This window comes from Aspergillus pseudodeflectus, assembly GCF_044049435.1.
Source record: "Aspergillus pseudodeflectus strain CBS 756.74 chromosome Unknown BJX68scaffold_2, whole genome shotgun sequence".
Lineage (NCBI taxonomy): Eukaryota > Fungi > Ascomycota > Eurotiomycetes > Eurotiales > Aspergillaceae > Aspergillus > Aspergillus pseudodeflectus.
The window spans coordinates 336,931-356,844 of NW_027263778.1; the positions used below are offsets into that span (position 1 = coordinate 336,931).

A 19,914-nucleotide genomic window follows, 5' to 3' on the forward strand; every position below is an offset into this window, starting at 1 on the left:
GAGCTCGAGCAACTTCGAGGTCGTAATAACGAAATTCATCGCATCGGCTGGCGTGGGCTCCTCCCGCTTAGGCACCCTCACCGGCAGATGTGATGTCACCAACATGGGGGCTATATGTGCGCCTGTTATATGAGCTTGGCTGCGCTACCTATTTTTGTAGCATCTCGATTCTCAAGATCATGAACCGTGATCTCAGCCTACGAACAGTATTTCCGAGCCGCGAATGGATGCCTTCTAATCCATCAAGGTCCACGTTTCACTCTACTATGTATCTTCTTTTCCCATACGCTTGCACTGCTCAACCCTGAATGGCACTAGCCACCACCTTCTACCCTTTTGTATACGCAGTCCAAGTGGTGAACTACCAAGCACGAATGACTGGTTTCGTTCGATGACGACGTGGGGGCCATTTCAGCCGGTCTTGCTGCCCTTGGGGAACAAACATCCGCGTCTTGGCCGGCTGTGGGGCATCGTGCCCAGATGGATTGTCGCGGCACCAAACCGCTTTGGGTTCTATCCAGCGCTGTCCAATGAAATTGCCTCAGTTTCACAAACGGTACAGGCTGATGAGGTCAATTCCCAGCACAGCAATCGACGATTCACGCCATTGATGTCCAGCACCGCCCCAGGTCGCGTCGGAGATTATCTCAGATCGGGCCTAGGGGCGCCTGGCAGAGCCAAAAAGAACAACAGCGCCTCAGGAACGATCGGCTGTTGGCGTGGTCAAGTTCTGCATGTCGCCATGGATCTCCAGACGCCGCACTCGTCACTGCCTCGCTGGGTAGTTATAAGATGGAGGATTTCTCCAGCTCAGATGGGATGATCAATCTTTCAGCAATCAGCACATATACGATGCGGGTACACACTTCTCTCGCTTTGGCATCGGTATGCCTTCCTGGCGCTTTCGCCAACCTTCTTGCGCCAACATATCCGCCTCCGAGGGACATTAGCAGCAGTCAGAGTGCAGTCGCTGGTGCGTGGAAGAACTTGACGACGAGATTGGAGCGAAGTCTGCACACCCGATCCAACTCAACTCTATCAGCACTCAGAGATCTCACCTTTTCAATTGGTCTGTTCTCTCCCCATGATTCTGGGGCCACCGACCTCCAATACCACTATACATCTGTCGAGGTCCGAAATGCAACAAATGGCACCAACAAGGTTGATGCAGATAGCATCTACCGCGTCGCTAGCGTGTCCAAGCTCATCACTGTCCTTGCTGGCCTCGTCGAGCTAGAGCCCGCAGACTGGGAGCGACCTCTCTCTGAACTCTCGCCTGCACTAGCCGAATCTCTCCGCGAGAGCTCTGGCACACTCGATCCAGTTTATGACACGCAATGGGATGCGATTACGCCCAGTGCCCTCGCTGCCCATCTCGCAGGCGTCTCCCACTACGGCCAGGTCTGGACTGAAGACATCCTCCTCTCCTACACCCTGGGACTCGCCACCAACGACACGAACCCAGCATACGATCCTGCCACATACGGCCTTCCATACGTCGACCTAACCGACCCCTCGAACTTATCGCGCTGCTCAAACCTCGAGGGCACATGCACCCCAGAGGAATACACCCAGGGCGTCGCACACAACCCACCCATCTTCCTCCCCTGGTCCAGCCCCGCCTACTCGAACAACGGCCTCACCCTCCTCGGCATCGCGATCGCAAACATCACCGGGAAATCCCTGCAAGAGGTCTACCAAGACGCCATTTTCGACCCGCTGGACATGTCCTCATCTTACTCCTCCATCCCACCAGACTCTGAATCCTCCAGCTTCGTGGTCGCAGGAGACCCCGCCATCAGCTGGGGCGTGGATAACGGCCTCTCAACCCCCTCAGGCGGGATCTTCTCGACGCTAAACGACCTGAACAAATTCGGGATCGGCGTCCTAAATTCCACGCTCCTTTCGCCACTCCAAACACGTCGCTGGATGAAGCCCCTCGTCCACGGCGCAAGCTTGCACTATTCTTCCGGTGCACCCTGGGAGATCTACCGGTACACGGATCCCAGGAGCGGGATTGTCACGGATATCTATACGAAGCTTGGGGATTCGGGTTACTATGGCAGTATCTCTGCGTTCCTGCCGGATTTCGATGTCGGGTTTAGTGTTATTGCCGCGAGTTCCAAGACGAGTCGGAGTTCCCTGACGCTCGCGCTCATTCAGGAGATCGTCGATACGATTCTTCCTGCGTTGAACGTGCAAGCTGCGAGCGAACTCGAGGACAAGTACGCGGGCACATATACATCCACAGACCCGAACCTAAACTCCACAATCACATTCGCATCAGCCAAAACTCCCGCTGTCCCCGGCCTCGTGATTACAAACTTCATAAGCAACGGCACAGACCTCTCCCCGCTCCTCCCAGCTCTCCTAGGAGGCGCGGAGAAGAAACCATACCGTCTGCGCCCGGCAATCGTTACGCCCGAAAAGATCGCCTTCCGCGCCGCGACGCCGCCGACGGCCGCTCCGTCTCGACCGGGTGACAACTTGAAGCTGTTTACGGGACTCTATGATGTCAATGATTGGTTGACGCTTGATACCCAGACGTATGCGAATAGGGCCTTTGGGGAGTTTGTGTTTGCGCTTGACTCTGAGGGGCGTGTAACGGGGGTTGAGCCAGTTGCGTGGAGGGTGAGGTTGGAGAAGGAGGAGTAGGGGTTGTATATTACGTCTTGCATTATATATGATGTGTTTTTGTTTTCCCTGTAGGCTCTCGCCTGAGCGGCTAATGAAATGTTTTATTCTTGTATCATTATCGTCGTCTCTGATTGAGCAGAACCCAGGATTCAACCTGCAGGTGATTTTCAAGCTCGAAGTAAGAAGAGGTTCAGTACTAGTGCACTAGACTATGTACTGAATAATTCCATGTATGAGAGAAGGGATTCGAGCTTGTTGTTCCGTACCTCTCCTTGTAGGATAACCGCTGCCAGGCGATCCAAATACTTTAATGAACGAAGACGCAGAGAAATATATATCGTCAAGGATCTGCAGTAGACCTAGACAATCCACGGGCAATTCCATAGCTAAAGAACAGCCTAGATACTTCCTATAAGCCCTTTGATAATCCAAGTGCATATCCCACGACACCATAGCTGTGTGGCTAACACTCCCCGCAGTGGAGGCTGGGTCGCACCTTCCTCACGTGAGCGGCTGAGATGGCGCTCGCACCGCACAGCCTCACGCGTCTCAAAATATTCTGCAGCTTACGCCATCACCAATCATGGATCATCAAGACCCTTGTGGCTGGGGGTGCACTAGCTGCCTGCTTGGACATCAAACAGTATTTCATAAGGAAGTGACTTCGGTCCTCAATGAGCCGCTATATTCTCTTCCAACAACCTTGAACGCTAACAACAAATCTGTCAACACAATAAGCGGGGGAGCCTGAAGAATCCCACCCCACAATGGCCGAAGCACTGGGCGTCGCAGTCAACATCGCAGCCGTCCTGCAACTCGCGACGGAAATCGCCCAGCTCAGCTACAATTACGCCCGCGACGTCAAAAATGCCCCAAAGACGCAAAAGCAGTACCTTCAAGAGGTGTCCGCGCTCATGGAAGTGCTCTTCCGCGTCGAGCAGGCGATACACGATGCAGAGACGACAGGTCTCCATACCGAGCGACCGCCATCGCTCAGCGATGACACGTTAATGGACTGCTACAAGGCGCTTTCGGGCCTTCAATTTGATCTACAGAAGCGGAGATCGAGATTTCTGCAGCCGTTTCATGAGAAGGAGTGGAGGGCTCATATTGACATGTTGCACAAATTCCGGTCGCTCTTTGCGGATTTCCTCGCGTCTTGCATTCTTGTGACGGGGAATGCGACGTATAAGAAGGTTTCGCTACTGAGTCAGGAGCAGGACCGGAGTATTCTGCTCACGTGGCTACCACCATCGAATGCTGCAGTGCGGCAAAGGCCAGCGCCGTGTCCTGGTACGGGGACCGCGTTTCTCAAACAGGATGCCGTTCAAGAGTGGCTTAGCAGATCTTCGGACTTTCTATGGTGCTATGGGCCGCCGGGAGTGGGAAAGAGTTGCCTTGCGTCTCTCGTCGTCGACGATCTGCTCAGAAAGCGTGTGCCATCGGGCTGTCCTGTCGTCTCTTTCTTTTGTGACTTCTCCTCGCAGGACCAGCAGAATACTCTTCATATCTTGCATTCTCTTCTTCGTCAGATGATCGAACAGGGATCTCCAGAAACGCTCGCCGCCCTCAAAGAAGCATGCAAAGATCCCGGCAAACTGCAAAACGCCAATGAAGTCGCCCAGCTTATCGCTACTGCTGGACTTTCACAGCCAGTCTACTTGCTGGTGGATGCAATCGATGAGCTCAGAGACCCAACTGCTCTTCTATCTCATTTCTCATCGTTTATCTCAGCTGGGATTAGCGTGCTGGTGACTAGTCGAGATCTACCCCATATCCGGAAGAAAATGAAAATGGCCACTCACGTTGAGATATCATCCGGTCCGGAAGACTTGAAGGTATATGTTGAATCCCGGTTCCGTGATAGTGACTTCTCCGACGAGGTCGAGGAGGAACCTAGCCTGGTTGACGATGTGGTGGCGAAATCCGGTGGCTTGTACGTCTTCCTATGCCTTATCGCGGGGTTCGCTGATACTGACACGCCACAGATTCCTCCTCGCGCGATTGGTGCTTGACGATATACTCGAACTCTCATCGGTCAAGCAGATACGCAAAGCGATAGCGAAGCCACAGGCGAGCCTGGAACAAGCATTCGAAGCTACCCTTGGCCGCATCGACGCTCAATCGAAAACCCGAAGCCTTTTGGCACGACGATTGCTTGGATGGATCACGTATGCATCTCGTCGGTTGAAAGTTGAAGAGATCGTCTGCGCATTTTCGGTCGAAGATGACGATGAATTTGACCCTGATAATGGACCAAATCCGGACATCCTCCTTCGGTCATGCCTCGGATTAGTTGTTGTTGACCCCTCTGACAAAACAGTTGGTCTTGTTCACACTACGGCGTATGAATTCTTCAAGGCGGGAAATATCTCTGAGACCCAGACCAACATTGACATCGCCGCCACCTGCCTGCGGTACATGACTATGAAGCATCTAGCCAGGCCGTGTAAAACTGCTACGGAGATGTCGCAGCGGCTGAGACAGATGCCATTCTTCGAATACGCTGCGAAACACTGGGGGCGCCATATCTCGGGCGCAGACGATGAGAAAAGGTTGCAGGAGCTGATTCTAAAGCTGTTACGCGACTATGGCCTCCGGAAGAGTGCCTTCCAAGCCCTCCAATATCGAGTCGAACTTTCCGACCAATCCCTTGCTGAAGATATTTTCCAGTCCATGCCAACTGATGAGCAGGCACTGCATATCGCTGCGTATTGGGGTCTCATCCACACGGCGGAGGAACTTCTAGCCACTGGACAGGATGTTTCGTCTCTAGATTCGCATAAGTGGACGCCCCTCCACTGGGCTTGCTCGAGAGACCACGAACCCGTGGTCGAGCTGCTACTGCGACATGGAGCCGAACCCAAAGCTCAGGATATCCAGGGGTGGACTCCGTTGTTCTGGGCTGCTTTCAACGGAAACTCGCGTATTGTACGACTCCTGCTGGACCATGGCGCCGATCACCTCGCTAGAAGCAGTCTCGGCTGGACAGCCTTGCACTGGGCGGTGTCAAGCGGTCACCTCGAGTGTGTCAAGGTGCTTCTAGAGCACCATGCGCAATCTGAGCCAGAGCAGCCGCGATTTCACCAAATGAGTGTCGAAGAGGTAGAGGCATTCGCCGAAAGTCTCTTGCCACTCGAGATCGCGGCGGACGGCAACGACGCAAATATGTTCGACTTGCTCGTCCAGCACCTACAGACACCAGGCGGCGAGGTTGGAGACGCCCAATTCAACGCAATTTGGTCATCTTCGCGATTCGATTCTCCCATCTCGGTCAATCCCTGGAGGACACTGACCAAAGGCGAACAGGTCCAGGGGCGGGAATACCGTGTACCGAAATTAAGCCGATATAATGTGGATGGCCCTAATGGATACCGGGCTGACCCAGTGAGATGGAAGTCAGCTCTTCTACTCTCCGCGATTAGAGACGAGCAACTCTCCTCCGTGCAGTTGCTGATCCAGGCGGGCGCGGATGTGCAATATCGAGGGGCGCTTCACATCGCGGCATGTCGGGAGGATTCTCGCTTTGTTGAATGCTTGCTCAAGGCCGGTGCTGAACCAAACGATTATGATGGGCAAGGTCGATCTGCATTACACGAAGCCGTGCTTAACGGCTTCATCGATACAATCAAGGCCCTGATCGACGGTGGCGCGGACGTCAATCAGCCGATGCGCGATGAGACAAAGACCCAAAGCTTCTGGAGTCGCGGCATGTACAACACGGTGAATGGCTCGACGCCTTTGATACAGGCTTGCGGATTTAGCTTGTTCAAGCCTAAATCGGAACTTGCTGTAAATATAGCTCGTCTTCTGCTCTCCCGAGGCGCAGATCCTAGCTTGCAGGATTCGTCGGGGATGACGGCGCTGCATTACGCGGTGATGCGACCATATCCGGCTCTGATCAGGTTACTCATTGATGCAGGGTCTCCCTTGGACACTGCCGAGCAAGACGGACGTCTGCCTATTCATATCCTTGCAACATGCCAGGAAAAGTATCTCTTAGAGACTGATCTCCAAGAAACCGTCAAGCTCATCCTCGGTCCAGACCCTTATGACGCAACCCGGAATCGTCTCAATACACCAGCAATTGGTCGGCAGGGGGTGCGGAGAAAAAATGTCGATTTAGGAGACTCGAGTCATCCCTCAGACGAAGAGCTAGCAAACGGCCGCACGCCGATGCACATCGCGCTGAAAAATAAACGATGGCGCGTCGCTATGATATTCTACGAATTCGGCGCCCAAATTCCCAAGGCGATGGAATTGGGACCGATACTGGCGGCGGCTGCCCAAGACCTCGACGTCAATGTCGTCGACCTCCTCCTTGACCACGGAGTCAAGCCACCAGAATCACTCGTCTCTGACGTGGTGTCAGCCTTTATTGAGAAATGCCAAGATGGATACAGGCCTGATGATCGCCACGCGCTCTTCGATAAGATACTAGGCAAAGTTGTTGGTGCGGGGGCAAACATAGACCACCGGTCACAGGTGGGCGATACACCACTCACGGCACTTATCGCAGCATCTGGGGTAACCGAATCGCACAGGGCATTGCCCAGATTTGTGAGCCTGGGGGCGAATATTCTTGCGCCGTCAGAAAAGACATTCGATCCGATACTCACCGCTGCGTTATACGGAGATGAGCAGGTGCTTCACGACCTTATTGACTGGGCCAAAAACGTCGAGAACCAACATCACTGGACAGAAGGGCTCAGAGAGATCGATCCGGAGACTGAAGGAAATTTCCTCCGTGTGTGTCGCGGACTGCAGAGGGCAGAGGCTCTTGACAATGTGAATTCGGAAGGACGCACCCTCCTTCATCTGGCTGCAGAGACTGGCAACGTCCGGCTGATAGAAGCACTGCTGTCCTCCGGCGCTCGCGCAGACGTCGCAGACGCAAAGGGCTGGCTCCCTGTGCACTGCGCAGCCTTCGCGCAACAAGCCGGGGCGCTGAAAGCCCTGCTCTTCTCCTCAGGTGACGAATCTTCACTGTCGAGCATTGCTGCTCCTGCTCCCGACAAAAGCTTTTGGCTCGAGGCACTAGCAAAGCCCAACGATATCAGCTTGAATGTCCTGCACTGTGCGGTTCGCGAAAATAACGTCGAGATGGTCGAGCACCTCCTCGCATACGGGATGGACCCAAACACAAAAATGCCAGACGGGTGGAAAACCGGCCCGATCCTCTGTGATGCCGCGTACAAGGGACGCAGCGAGCTCGTTTGCACTTTACTCGCCTACGGCGCAAATGTTGCAGCAACGGACAAATATGGCTGGACCGCCCTGCACAACGCCTGTTACGCTGGCCACACCGACCTTGCCTTGGCTCTGGTAAAGGCGGGAGCCAATGTCCACACACCAACGGTGCAGTGGAACAACCCCAACTACAAGCCAACAGGCTTATACGAGGGCAATCCATGGGCCGGCACACCACTGCACCTCGCCGTGATGGCCGGAGACGCCGACCTCGTGAAGATCCTTCTAGACATGGGCGTGAGCATCCGCGCCAGCACATATTGCGGACAGCAATACTTCTCCATACCAGCGCACGGTCCAACGGCTCTCCATCTGGCGCTGGATACGGGGACGTTCTATGCGCGGAAGGGGCAGGCGCTGGATAAGGATCGGTTGACGATTGCGCAGTGGCTTGTTGAGCGCGGTGAGATGGTGAATGGGGTTATTGGCCAGTTTAAGATGCGGGATGTGTTGATGTTCAAAGAGTTTCCCGGGTTGTGGGATGCGTTGAGGGAGGGTGAGAGGGCGGCGCAGGAGGCGAGAAATGATAACTATAGTGGTTGATTGGGACCCTGTCGGTGGTGGTATCCAAGGCAACAGGATAGTGACAGGAAACCTGGAGAGGCGGTGAAAACCTGTTTCTGGACTTGATCGAACAGTGACGGGCCTCAGATGAGCTGGTCGTCTTTGGCAAGAGCACCAGTCTGTTGTCTGGGTGACGCTGTTTGACAGCAGAGGTGAGACGGAAAGAGGCCATGAGCAAGGCAAGGCAAAAATTGGATATGGGTTGTCACGCTTATTTCACCAACGCCAATCAAATCGAGATAGAACCCCAGGAGATACGAAGCTTGCAGCAAGAGTCTTATTTTTAACTCTTCATCTCGCCCACAATCCAGACCCAGGCAACAACATTCAGAACCATCCCAGCGGCGTCGCCGGCGCCAACAGACGAGAGAGCATAATTCAGGGGCACATCGGAATCCAGACAAGCAAAATCCGAGACACGCCAGGGTCTGTCAGAGATTCGCTGACCAATGCTAAGCAGCCTCAGCTCGGTCCGAGAAAGGCGAATACGAAATGTGCAGCGGGAGTGGAGCGCGCTAAATCAAGCGAAAACGAAAGCGAGAGCGCGAAAGATTTGTTTCGTTGGATGGATTTAGGCACCGAGATGGCGGCTTGGCGGGGCTGTGCTTTTCTTAATCATGTCAACAGTGGAAAGTGAGGATGGGGTATATATAAGCATTGGGCGTGAGCTCGTCTTCAAGATGACCACTGCAATCACCAACAGAAGAGTTGAACAGAAGACATGGCTTCAGACGATTCAAACAACATCTACGGCTACGAGCCCTCCATCGCCGCCGGCGTCATCTTCATCCTTCTCTTCGGCGCAACGACAGCATACCACGGTTGGCAAGTCTTCAGAGCGAGGGCGTTTTACTTTATCCCGTTCTTTATCGGCGGTATCTGTATGCCATCTCTCCCACCTAGCCTCCCCACACGAGACGTGATTAAATAACTAACCCTCCAGTCCAAATCATCGGCTACCTGATGCGCTGCCTGAGCAATGGAAACACCGACTCGATTCCACTCTACGCCCTGCAAACCGTCCTTATCCTCCTCGCGCCTGCCCTCTACGCTGCGTCTATATACATGGTTCTCGGCCGGTTGATGGTCTTCCTCGGTGCCGAACACCACAGCATCGTGCGGGTCAACTGGATGACCAAGATCTTCGTCGCGGGCGACGTTGTTTCTTTCCTTATGCAGTGCGGAGGTATTACGCAGACGCCTTCATTACACCCAATCCACCTAGAAAGATACTAACAAGACACAGCCGGCGGCCTCATGTCCGGCGACGACCCGGACACCCGAACCCTCGGCGAAAACCTCACAATCGTCGCGCTGATAATCCAAGTCCTCTTCTTCACCTTCTTTCTCATAACAAGCATAATCTTCCACAAGCGAATCAATACCTCGCCCACCGCTCAATCCCGCGAGACCTCCCTCCACTGGACCCTCACACCCCGCACTCTCCTCGCAAAGAACTGGATCACTCTTCTCATCGCGCTGTACACGGTCTCCGCGCTGATATTGATCCGCTCGGTCTTCCGCCTCGTCGAGTTTATAGATGGGTATGGAGGCTTCCTTATGACGCACGAGGCGTTTATATACATCTTTGATACACTGCCCATGTTTGTTGTGATGGTTGTTATGAATCTGTGGCATCCGTGTTTTGTTATAAGGGATGGGAAGGGCGGGTATATCCCCCGTGGGGATTTTGAGAATGTGCCGTTGAGGTAGGGATGTCAGATACGGGCCATGGTTCAGCTGGGGACTGGGTTGTGGGGGGTTGGAGGGGTGTACTGGGGTTACTGTGTGTTTCGGATGGATTGTAACTTTTTCTTTTTCTTTTTTTTTTTTTGCATCGGGTTTATTGGGTTTGAGCGAGTCTGGATTTGTTGTTAAATGCTGTGATCTGTTCTGCAAGATAGCGAAATATAGATACTAAACATTGGATGATCAAAAATGGCCACCTTTACAGATACTATGCGGAGCATCCTTGGATCTCTGACTTAGAGATACCGGATTCCATTTGATTTATCAAAGCGGCTGTGATGCTCCAATCCGAAACAGGAAATCGAGTTGCTTGCCATATCGGCCCCCATCGCTTTGTAGTCGGCTTGGAATGTATGTATCTATCGATCAACATCAAAACTATCCGTAAGAATGGTATAACTGGCAACAATCGAAGAGTGAGTCTTGAGGTGCGTTAATAGGAATCAAGCCCTCGAGCTGGAAGCGCATCCTGATGAAGGGTAGGGTTCTATAAGCTTGACCTCATTGTTCCTTTTGATGAGGAGACATGCCCTGTTCTATGGCTTCGAGACAGTGTGGCGGTTATAAAGAGAATATGAAAGTGCATTCAAACCTAAAACGTTTCGTGGCATGGTTCTATGGAGGCCGCTTTTAATTCCTTTGACATTAAAGTCAAAGGATTGCTATCGTTGCCTTTCACATAAGACTGGTATAACGTGGATGGTCTTCCTAGACCATCTGTACTGTCATATTCATTTATCTATTCAATTTCTCTCAACTCGAAAGTTCCTGACATTCGCGCGACCCCCAAGTTCCACAACTCCCTCTACGATCAAAATTCAGAATGCCTTCCACAGCTGTGCTGGAGGATCCCATGTCAAGTCTGGCCAATCGCATCCAGGCACTCTCTATAGGAGACACTTCCGACGATATCAACTCGTCGACGTGGCTGACTTACTAGCAGTCTGATTCCTCGGACTGGGAGTATTACCACGCACATGGGTCGGGCCACAAGTCAACACCAGCACAACCAACTACAGATTCACCTGATCCGTGGGAACATATGGACAGTTCCGTGCAGTACAGTCTTGTTTCTCGACCTCCCGCCCGAGCTGCTAGACGAGGTCTGTTCCGGTATCCCGCTAGCCGAGCACGGATCTCTACGTCTCGCCTGTCGGTATCTCTACTCGGGCACGATCCATTCATACTACACCGAGGCGTTGCGCATCACAAAGACAACCCTCAGTCCCAAATCCCTCAAGCATCTTGAATGGATCGCCGCGGATGCGGGACGCGCGGTATACGTGAGGGAACTACATTTTGTCGACCTGCTTCGCCTCAAGGATCGCCGTGAGAAGCTCTGGTACTTTAATGAGCCCTTGCCGACCTGTGGTTCCGCAATACGCGTCGCAGAGGCTCCAGAACGCCGTGCGCTGCCTTCCAAACTGCGACTCGTTTTCGTTTCTGCTTAGAGAGCGCATATCGAGCTCCGCTCCGTCATCTGACGCGCCATCTATTGCAGCTGTCCTGGGGATCATCCTCGCCGCTCTTGCAGACTCTGGAAGGAAGATCAGGGAACTCCGGTTCGACACGACCGGTGAGTCGTACAGTGCATTGATGCCCTTTATCAAGATGGACCCGGTCGGATCTCCGTGTTCTCCGGACCTTTGGTCGAACCTGGAGAGCCTAAACCTTGGGGTGGTGCCGGAGGGTACGCTGCCGGCCATCGACTTCCCCTTGCACATCCTGCCATATGCGACAAATCTGCGCAAGGTGACTCTGCACCTTCACTATAACAACCACTTCGAGGGCGTCCCCGAACTCCTGGAGTCGTTCTTCACCACTACATACCCCGTCCGCCTCGAGAGCCTAGTGCTTTACAGGACGGACGGCATCGCGAGTCAGTCGCTGAGCAGATCCCTCCACACGCACTCGCAAACGCCCCGCCAGATCCGATTCAGCAGCGTCGGTCTCAGCCACGGATCCTGGATACCCATCCTCGAGTCCATCGCTATCCCGCGCGGATTCCCCGCCCTGCGAGATATCTGCCTGGACGGAGTCTTCCAGACTGGCCCCGGCAACACCGGTATCCTCGACTTTACCAAGGCCGTGCAGGATCAACCTGAGGATGCAACGGGCGGGCACCAGGTCAAGCTCGCCCATAACACCCGTGATCGGCATTCCTGGGCTGAGGAAAGCATTTGCTACGCGGGGCCCAGGATGGATATTGCACTCAGGAGAATTGCCAACGGTGCTGCTATTGATTCAGGTGTCGTGAGATAGGAGGTCGACATAGTTTCTGTTAATTTACATATTGATAGCGGAGGTATAGGCTGGTTCGAAGCTGGTGTGGCCGCAGAAATTCTCTTATACTGAGTTCTATTGTGTGAAATTGCCCGTCATGGCTCTGCTAAATCAATGCCAATATCTACATAACGTTCTTTTCTTCTCATACACGCCGCGATGCTCTCAGAGCGAACCACTGCCTTTGTAGACACATGTAGATGAGGCTTATACTCCAGAAACTAAACCTAACCAACAGACACAGGACCTTTCCGGTATGGTTATCTCAGATAATACCTACTCTTGATTGAACGCTGCTAGATCGTACACACATAGTAGAGGTCGTAAGAGTAGTATAAGTCAACACTGCCCTAGGTAGTGGTCGTATCATAGCAGTATAGCAGTGCTCACTCGACCTGCAATCTGTCAAGTCTGACACCTGGCAGCATTCATGCAATAGACCAGGCTCCCAGAAGATGTCTTGGAGCTTTCGAACAATCAAATGTTTTTAATATGGGATTTGGCATTAGAGGTGTTTGTCGTGCAAGCAAAGGTGGAGGAAGAGGGTGCTGACTTGACCGAATCTGTCTTTCACACGAAACTGCCTTTGTTCATACCATTGGCACTGAGTCCATTTCGAGACCCAAGGTGTCTCATGTACTCTTCGAGGTTCTGTGAAGGGCTTTGGGGACCTTGCAGACTCTCATATTATAACCACATAGAAACTAGAAGTTCTTTCATGATATCAAGGGGCATTGTTATATAAACCTTCGAGGAGACACCTGTCACATGAAACCTCCCGTACTGCATAGTTCATTATTCCATATGATGTGAAACCAACTCTCTAATCACCTTTGATGTCTGATTCCCTTTGTACACTGCTCATATATACCTCTACCGGGCCCAAACAAGGTCTGCTTGGAAACAGATTATTCGAAATTAAACATGGATAACACGACGAACAAAACAACCTCAACTCTCGACCTTGCACCAGAGCTACTGAACGGAATTTCTCAACTCAACATGGCTGAAAATACGAGCCAAACAACGTCGATTCTTGACCTTCCACCAGAGCTACTGGATCAGATTGCGCGGTCGCTGCCCTTGAAAGAGCATGGCCTCTGCCGTCTAGCCTGTCGGTACCTGTACACAAGCACCTGGAGTGCGTACGCACGGAAGGCCGTCGGAGAGCTCATCACCGACCTCTCAGCCAAATCATTGGCTCAACTCGAAGAGGTCGCTCAAGACCCATGGAGGGCTCCCTATGTGAGAAAACTCGTGGTGTGCTCGAATGATGCAGGCCCTTCTAGTGATAAGACACCTGATGGGACGCAGCGTCCCTGGATGTGGGAAGAATCCACTGGCCTAATCCTGCCTCTGCAGCCAAACGAGCGACAGTTGGAAGATATTCTCCGGCGATTTTCTAATTGCCAGTCATTTTATTTGTCGGCAGTGGCCCCGCCGACTGACAGTGAGAGGAGATTCGGTCGCCCACCCGACTTTGGTGACACGGTATCCATCGTCTTGGGCATTCTGCTGCGAGTTAACCGCCAACTGAAGGAATTGCAAGTGTTTTTTCCGTCTGACCGATCAGAATCGAGGGCGCTGCTCGACGCCCCCGGAGGTCTTCCCCAGTTCTGGTGCCTATACTCCAACCTCGAGGTACTAGAGTTTGCGGCAGAACACCCGTGCCCCGACAACTTCCTGTTGGACATGCTCCTACATGCGCCAAAGATGCGAAAACTGGGCATCAGCTTCGGAGACACCGGGAGTGATACAGTATCTCGCCTTTTCGCGACTCCGATGCCCTTCCAGCTGCAGGAGCTTGAGCTCAACGAGGTCCCCGATATCGACGGCGCATCCCTGCTCGAGTTCATCCGGCCTCACAGTAGAACACTGAAGTACCTCGACCTCTGGGATCTCGGGCTCGACCCAGCCGGACCAGACTGGCCCACTATCTTCAAGTGTCTCGCTACCAGCCTCTTGCGCCTTGAGTTGGTGGATTTCTCCGGTCTCCGTGGTGGTGGGGAATCGACCTCATCGTACTTTAAGTTTCCTGGTGAGGACGGCCAACAGGCGAATTATTTTTACTGCGACGGGCCTTTTGGGGAGGGGGAGTTGTGTAAGGCTCCAAGTATGAAGGCTGTGCTTGACAAAATCGCAGGCCATGCATAAACACTTCTACTACTGGGCGATGGTTTGAATCTCTTGTGGCGTAGGATATTGATGGTTACTTGTTTTTTTTTACTTTTAGCAGAGGCTGTATCATTAGCTGAAATCTATTGAGTCTTCACAGACCCTTCCCTTTTGCAGTCTGTTTGTCTGAAAATGGTTCTACTACTTATACAGATCGTCCTTTGGCGAGTACCGTCTGAATGTATATTTCTCAGGCCTTCAATCAACACATATGGTGACTTTGCAGTTTCTCCAGAGGGGGCATTGTCGACCCTAAAGAGCCTTGTAGGTCTAATAACAACAAAGCGCTCTTTATCCTCTCAAAGGCTCCTTTACCAACTGTGGTGTCATTGTGTGTCTTGGTTTATAAATAGTCAACGTCCGTTTGCAAAGTGACGACCTCAATCCCGAGATATTACCCCTCAACACAACCACCGCTACGAACCAGGACCAGTTTCCACAAATCAGTCCTAGCAGAATCATTCAAAATGACCAACGAACATACTACCATCACCATCCTGGACCTCCCACCCGAGCTCATCGACCAAATTGCCAACTGCTTATTCGCCGAACGGAGGGCCCTCCGCCTGACCTGCAAATACCTCTACCACACCGCAACTCCGGCCTGGGCACGCTTTCGGTTTGGTGGTTTGGAAACGGACCTCTCTGAGCGGAGTTTCACCAAGCTCGAAAGAATCGTCAACGACGATTCTCTCGCCCGGTCCGTCAAGAAATTGTGTAGCGGAGGACACGACAACAACCATGAGATCGGACGGAATATCATGTGGCGGCGGGCTCTTGATTGTACACCCGTCACCGCGCAGCCTGCCACTGCGCGTCTCCGGGTAATCATTTAGGGCCTGCCCAATTGCCGCGTTTTCCACATCGAAGCGAGGGGCGACGGGGACCCCTATGCCCGCCATGAGCCTCTCCCCCCGAACCCACTGTCCGTTGGCGGGGCTGCCGGTCTGCTCATTGGCGTATTGGCGCGTCTCAAGTGGGGGATACACGAATTTGGTATCGCAGGTGTGTACTCCTATCTGGGGTATGACGCCTGCCGGAAAGACAAAACTGAAACAGACGAGAGACTGCAGCCGGCGTGATTGCTCACCCATCACCGTTGCCAGCACATTTATTAACGGCCACGTTGCGCGCATTGGAGGCCTCCGTCCGAGGTACACCCGAGAGGGTACACCACGAGATCAAACACCTCGACATGCGGCAGTGTGGCATTATCTAGAGCATGCCGTGAGTCGCGCCCCGCCGAGGAGCCGGTTGAGGCCTCCGTGGATCTGACGTAGGGCTTACCGGCCGTCTCCGGATGTTAAGGTGCGACTCCTAGTCACTTCACTGGGCTAACGATGGAGTTTTGAGGATGAGGGCGCCGGTGAGGGTCGAGAAGAGTATCTGCAGAGTCATGTGAATCAGATGGAGGTTTTGAAGCGGGAAAAGCTTGTCTTGGATACTCGCCTGGACATCTTAGATCTTCGTGTTGTCCATGGCTGAGAAACCCCTTGGTGGTAATATTAGGTACTCGCGATGTCGAGGTTTTGGTGGCTGAAAAATAGTCATTCACGCCGGTTTAACATGCGAACTATGCGTGATAGCATAGCTATCGTGGATGGAAGGGGGACCGTAGAGGTGAATTGTCCCTAGCCCTAGTATCCGGCTTCCAGACAAAGCATATTGTCAAATTAGCCAGAGATGGAGGGGAAGAGCTGCTACTGAGTTTCTCCAAGCCAAAGGGCTGCGAAGACATCATGTCTCGGGAGGTTTTGTTAGAGTAATAGTTATCAGACAAGGAAATATGAGAAATACCCATTTGCCAAATACTATTTTCCTCCGCTGAAATCAATCCAGGCATGCGCAGCCTAGTTTGATTACTATAATTAGAGCTACCACCTCCTCTAACAGATCTTGGAGACGCACTCAGCTCCTAATCATGCGGCCTGGGGCAATACTCCTGATGAGAATGCCGTATTTAAACAAATAGCTATTATCACCATGCCTCAATACCATACATTCTGATTCTGCATCTAGGCACATGAGTCAGAGGTACAGTTTGGATTCTTCCGCCTTCAAGGGTTCTCAGAATTATGTATGATTGCATGCTGCAGATCCCCTCTTGTTTGAGCCGTCCAAAGCACGATTTCCCAACGAACATACCACTGCCTCATGGTAGAACGAGGCCATCGACTCACCTGGTTAAGGCGCTCTGCGTTGGCGCGGTACCATAGTCTAGACCAAATGGAAACCGTCTAGTAGCGTGAAGCGCAAATTGACTGGTCACATTCCTGGAAAGTTATTGTCTCAAATCCATCTCCGACTTATGGCAAAACTTTTCAGTATGCTGGTCGCCAAAGCCGCGCCAGCATGGTGACACAGAGCAACGCAAATCCATTATCCACGGATATCAGTGGTGGCACTGCTCTACGTGGTTTGGTCTTACTCCACCACTTGCAGCTGTCTCTCCGATTTGAAAAGACAGACCTCCATCCTTCCAACTTCGGACATCATGTCCGCGTCTTCCCTGTCCAGCGCAGAAGTCTGTAGAGTGGTCTTCTTTCCCCCGACGTGGACTATCTCCTATAGCTCGCTGCTTTTGGTCCTTAGTTGGTGGACGCGTATTGAGTGCCCAGTGCGGGCGAGCCAAACTCAAATACTACTAGTACTAATAATAATTTTCTGTAAAGAGTTGCGGCATGTGGTCAATAAAGATAGGAGGCTTAGATTTCTGCAAGCCGAGATGATCAGGAATAGGTCACCACGCACAATGCACCTGGCCAGCTGCGCGAGCCCACCCTGCTGTATTACATGGCGCACCTGACGGCGTGGTAGCATGCGTGTGAGGTCTTGGGAGCAAGGATGGACGCAGACCACGCTCGCACCCTGCTGCTGGTCGCTGCCCGACAACGGACACGACGTCAGAACAGTACCAAATCCGTTTTCTCTTACGGCCGCCTCATAATATTGAACCCCATGCGAAGTATAGTATAAGTTTTAAATTATATGGCGGTGCTAAATGCACATCAACCGACTACATTAGTCCATCCTCGGGTCTAACCCAGACAGGCATTCGGTAACATCATTTCATCACCAGAGGATCTATAATGCAGTTGATATAGAACAGCGTGGGCACTGAGACATTAGAAACGCCCATCCGCAGCCATTCGCCTGTGGTCATCCGGGATAGTAATTGGCTGGTGTGAGCGGTGGATGGGGCTTAGTTAGTAGTTGAATAAGCCGGGGTGCGTCGAAGAAACCTTGAGCGGCACTTTGGCATCGCAGAACGATTGAGCCATGACGAAACGGGCGAGCAGGGGTGTGTATCCAATCAAACGCCTGAGACATAGGCCCAGAAGAGGCTGCACACCCGGCTCCTCTAATCGATCGCGCAATACGATCGAACCCGTCAAGCTGGCACCAATGGTAATCATAGCCGCGTTAGACCCCCCATTTAATTGGTTTCTTGCTGTCATAAGCTCTCGGAAAAAATTGCCGGACTACCATCTCCGCCAATACCCGGCAGATCTTCTAGGTGTGGTGCACGGGCTGTGCGTGGGGACAAAGTCAAGCTATTTAGTTCGCTGTCAGAAGATGATATTCTATTAATAGTTGGTCGAGGTATTGTATACCTCTTTCACGGCACTTAGATTCGCCATGGATGAAGCATCTTACGTCCTCGTCACCTCGACCACAGAGGCGATATGGAATGAGGCGGTGTCCCTCCAGAACCATGGATCTGTATGACTGAACCTTGTCGACGGCGATCTATTACCACGCGTTTGGTAGCCATAACGTACAAGGATATTAATAGAAGGAGGTCTATACGGGATATCCACCATAGAAGGAGCCGCAGCCGTATTTGGCTGTAGAAGGCGGTTGCAGTTGTTTGCGATCATTCGCTACAGTCAAAGTTTGATACACGAGAATGGATACTATTGATATCTGGACTGCATTGTTGCTCAGGACTGGACAACTTGGGGTCACTCTGGCTCACCGTCAGCTTCACCCTCTGTAGAATCGACATATTATTCGCGCATTGTAGGGCTCACAATACGAGTTTTGAGACTCGACCAATCTAGATGGCACTTCTATGGCTCTAGTATCACTTCTATACAACCTTCTTGATGCCCTTAAGATCCATATGAGACCTCTTCAAGACATATAAGAAGCATCATCTCTCCAGCAGATCTTCTCTACCTCAGAATTCCCAAAACCATCAATCTTTACTTCCCATAACAAAACCAACCTCAACTACGGCAACCACTGCAACAATGAAGACCTTCTTCAGCGTCATTGTCATCAACTCCCTACTCGGCGTTGGACTGCAAGCACTCGCCTTGCCCCAATTCTCGTCGACAGAGACTTCTGTTGACTCTGCCACTACTGCGGAGGGCACTCCGACTCCCACTGCAAGCGATGTCGAGTCCAGCTCCTCGGCCATTGCTACTAGCACTTCTGCGGTTGCAACTACAGACGTCCCTTCTCTAACTGAAGCCGACCTCGCATCCCTGCCACTCATTCCAGTTGCAGGAGACGACTCTGTAGCCATCGTGCAGGCCAGCAACAGCTCGCTTCTCGAGACCCATCCGGAGATTGACGTTGAGCCGGCTGTTGAACTTCCTGATATCCCTGAGGTGAGTCATAATATGCTCCAGGTTGACTTAGCCCGGAAGTTTACAGAGACAGAACATCACCATTACTCGACGTGACCAGTGTGTCGGGGGACCTTTCTCATCTCCACTTACCCCATGGACAAATGTCAAACTCCTGACTGATCGAGTCTGCGATTTCTGGTTCCCAAATAACAACGTTTTCTACCTGTGAGTGGCCCATCCACTAGCCCCATCCTCATCCCACTCTACCTCCACGCAGCTCTAACAACACTATCAATCTAGTCCCGCCCCCCTCCCCGCCCCGGGCTACGTCCTCGTGCAAATCCCCTTCGGCCCCTCGCTCCCAACCCTGAACGTGAAATACCAGACCCGGAACCCCGCGCCAATGACGGATCTGTTCACCCCCATCACCAGCACCATCTGCAAGAAGCGCTTCGACAGCATCCTGGCGTTTGCGACTGCGCCTGGAAACTTTCAGTGCCCCGCGCCTCCCAATGTCCATGCGGGGAATGATTGTGATGTTGCCAGTCGCGCGGCGTGTTTCTCGTTTTATTTGAACTAGAGGATGGGGAAGGAGATGCGTTGTTGGATATGAGGTAGATGGAGGGCCTTGTGCTCCTAGGGCTGATATATGCTTTAAATTCTTATGCCTTGTGTC

General features: G+C 52.4%; 6 protein-coding genes across 6 annotated transcripts; all 6 read left to right on the top strand.

Moving 5' to 3' along the window:
- Nucleotides 1-837: 837 nt before the first annotated feature.
- Nucleotides 838-2,655, top strand: BJX68DRAFT_275533 (serine hydrolase domain-containing protein; the record flags this gene model as incomplete). The annotated part of the gene is made up of 1 exon (XM_071047869.1): nucleotides 838-2,655. The coding sequence occupies exon 1, from the start codon at nucleotides 853-855 to the stop codon at nucleotides 2,653-2,655; it is 1,803 nt and encodes a 600-aa protein (XP_070904824.1). The 5' UTR covers nucleotides 838-852.
- A 1,787-nt stretch (nucleotides 2,656-4,442) lies between these two features.
- BJX68DRAFT_224331 (ankyrin repeat-containing domain protein) lies at nucleotides 4,443-8,797 on the top strand. The gene is made up of 2 exons (XM_071038250.1): nucleotides 4,443-4,573; nucleotides 4,626-8,797. The coding sequence occupies exon 2, from the start codon at nucleotides 5,059-5,061 to the stop codon at nucleotides 8,428-8,430; it is 3,372 nt and encodes a 1,123-aa protein (XP_070904825.1). The 5' UTR covers nucleotides 4,443-4,573; nucleotides 4,626-5,058; the 3' UTR covers nucleotides 8,431-8,797.
- A 322-nt stretch (nucleotides 8,798-9,119) lies between these two features.
- On the top strand, nucleotides 9,120-10,248 carry BJX68DRAFT_224333 (RTA1 domain-containing protein). Its single transcript, XM_071038251.1, has 3 exons — nucleotides 9,120-9,332; nucleotides 9,395-9,637; nucleotides 9,698-10,248. The coding sequence occupies exons 1-3, from the start codon at nucleotides 9,173-9,175 to the stop codon at nucleotides 10,162-10,164; spliced, it is 870 nt and encodes a 289-aa protein (XP_070904826.1). The 5' UTR covers nucleotides 9,120-9,172; the 3' UTR covers nucleotides 10,165-10,248.
- A 3,159-nt stretch (nucleotides 10,249-13,407) lies between these two features.
- On the top strand, nucleotides 13,408-14,637 carry BJX68DRAFT_261105 (uncharacterized protein; the record flags this gene model as incomplete). The annotated part of the gene is made up of 1 exon (XM_071044084.1): nucleotides 13,408-14,637. The coding sequence occupies one exon, from the start codon at nucleotides 13,408-13,410 to the stop codon at nucleotides 14,635-14,637; it is 1,230 nt and encodes a 409-aa protein (XP_070904827.1).
- Nucleotides 14,638-15,125: 488 nt separating this feature from the next.
- BJX68DRAFT_261106 (uncharacterized protein) lies at nucleotides 15,126-15,494 on the top strand (the record flags this gene model as incomplete). The annotated part of the gene is made up of 1 exon (XM_071044085.1): nucleotides 15,126-15,494. The coding sequence occupies one exon, from the start codon at nucleotides 15,126-15,128 to the stop codon at nucleotides 15,492-15,494; it is 369 nt and encodes a 122-aa protein (XP_070904828.1).
- Nucleotides 15,495-18,914: 3,420 nt separating this feature from the next.
- On the top strand, nucleotides 18,915-19,818 carry BJX68DRAFT_261107 (uncharacterized protein; the record flags this gene model as incomplete). Its single annotated transcript, XM_071044086.1, has 3 exons — nucleotides 18,915-19,277; nucleotides 19,330-19,463; nucleotides 19,539-19,818. The coding sequence occupies 3 exons, from the start codon at nucleotides 18,915-18,917 to the stop codon at nucleotides 19,816-19,818; spliced, it is 777 nt and encodes a 258-aa protein (XP_070904829.1).
- Between the last annotated feature and the right edge of the window lie 96 nt (nucleotides 19,819-19,914).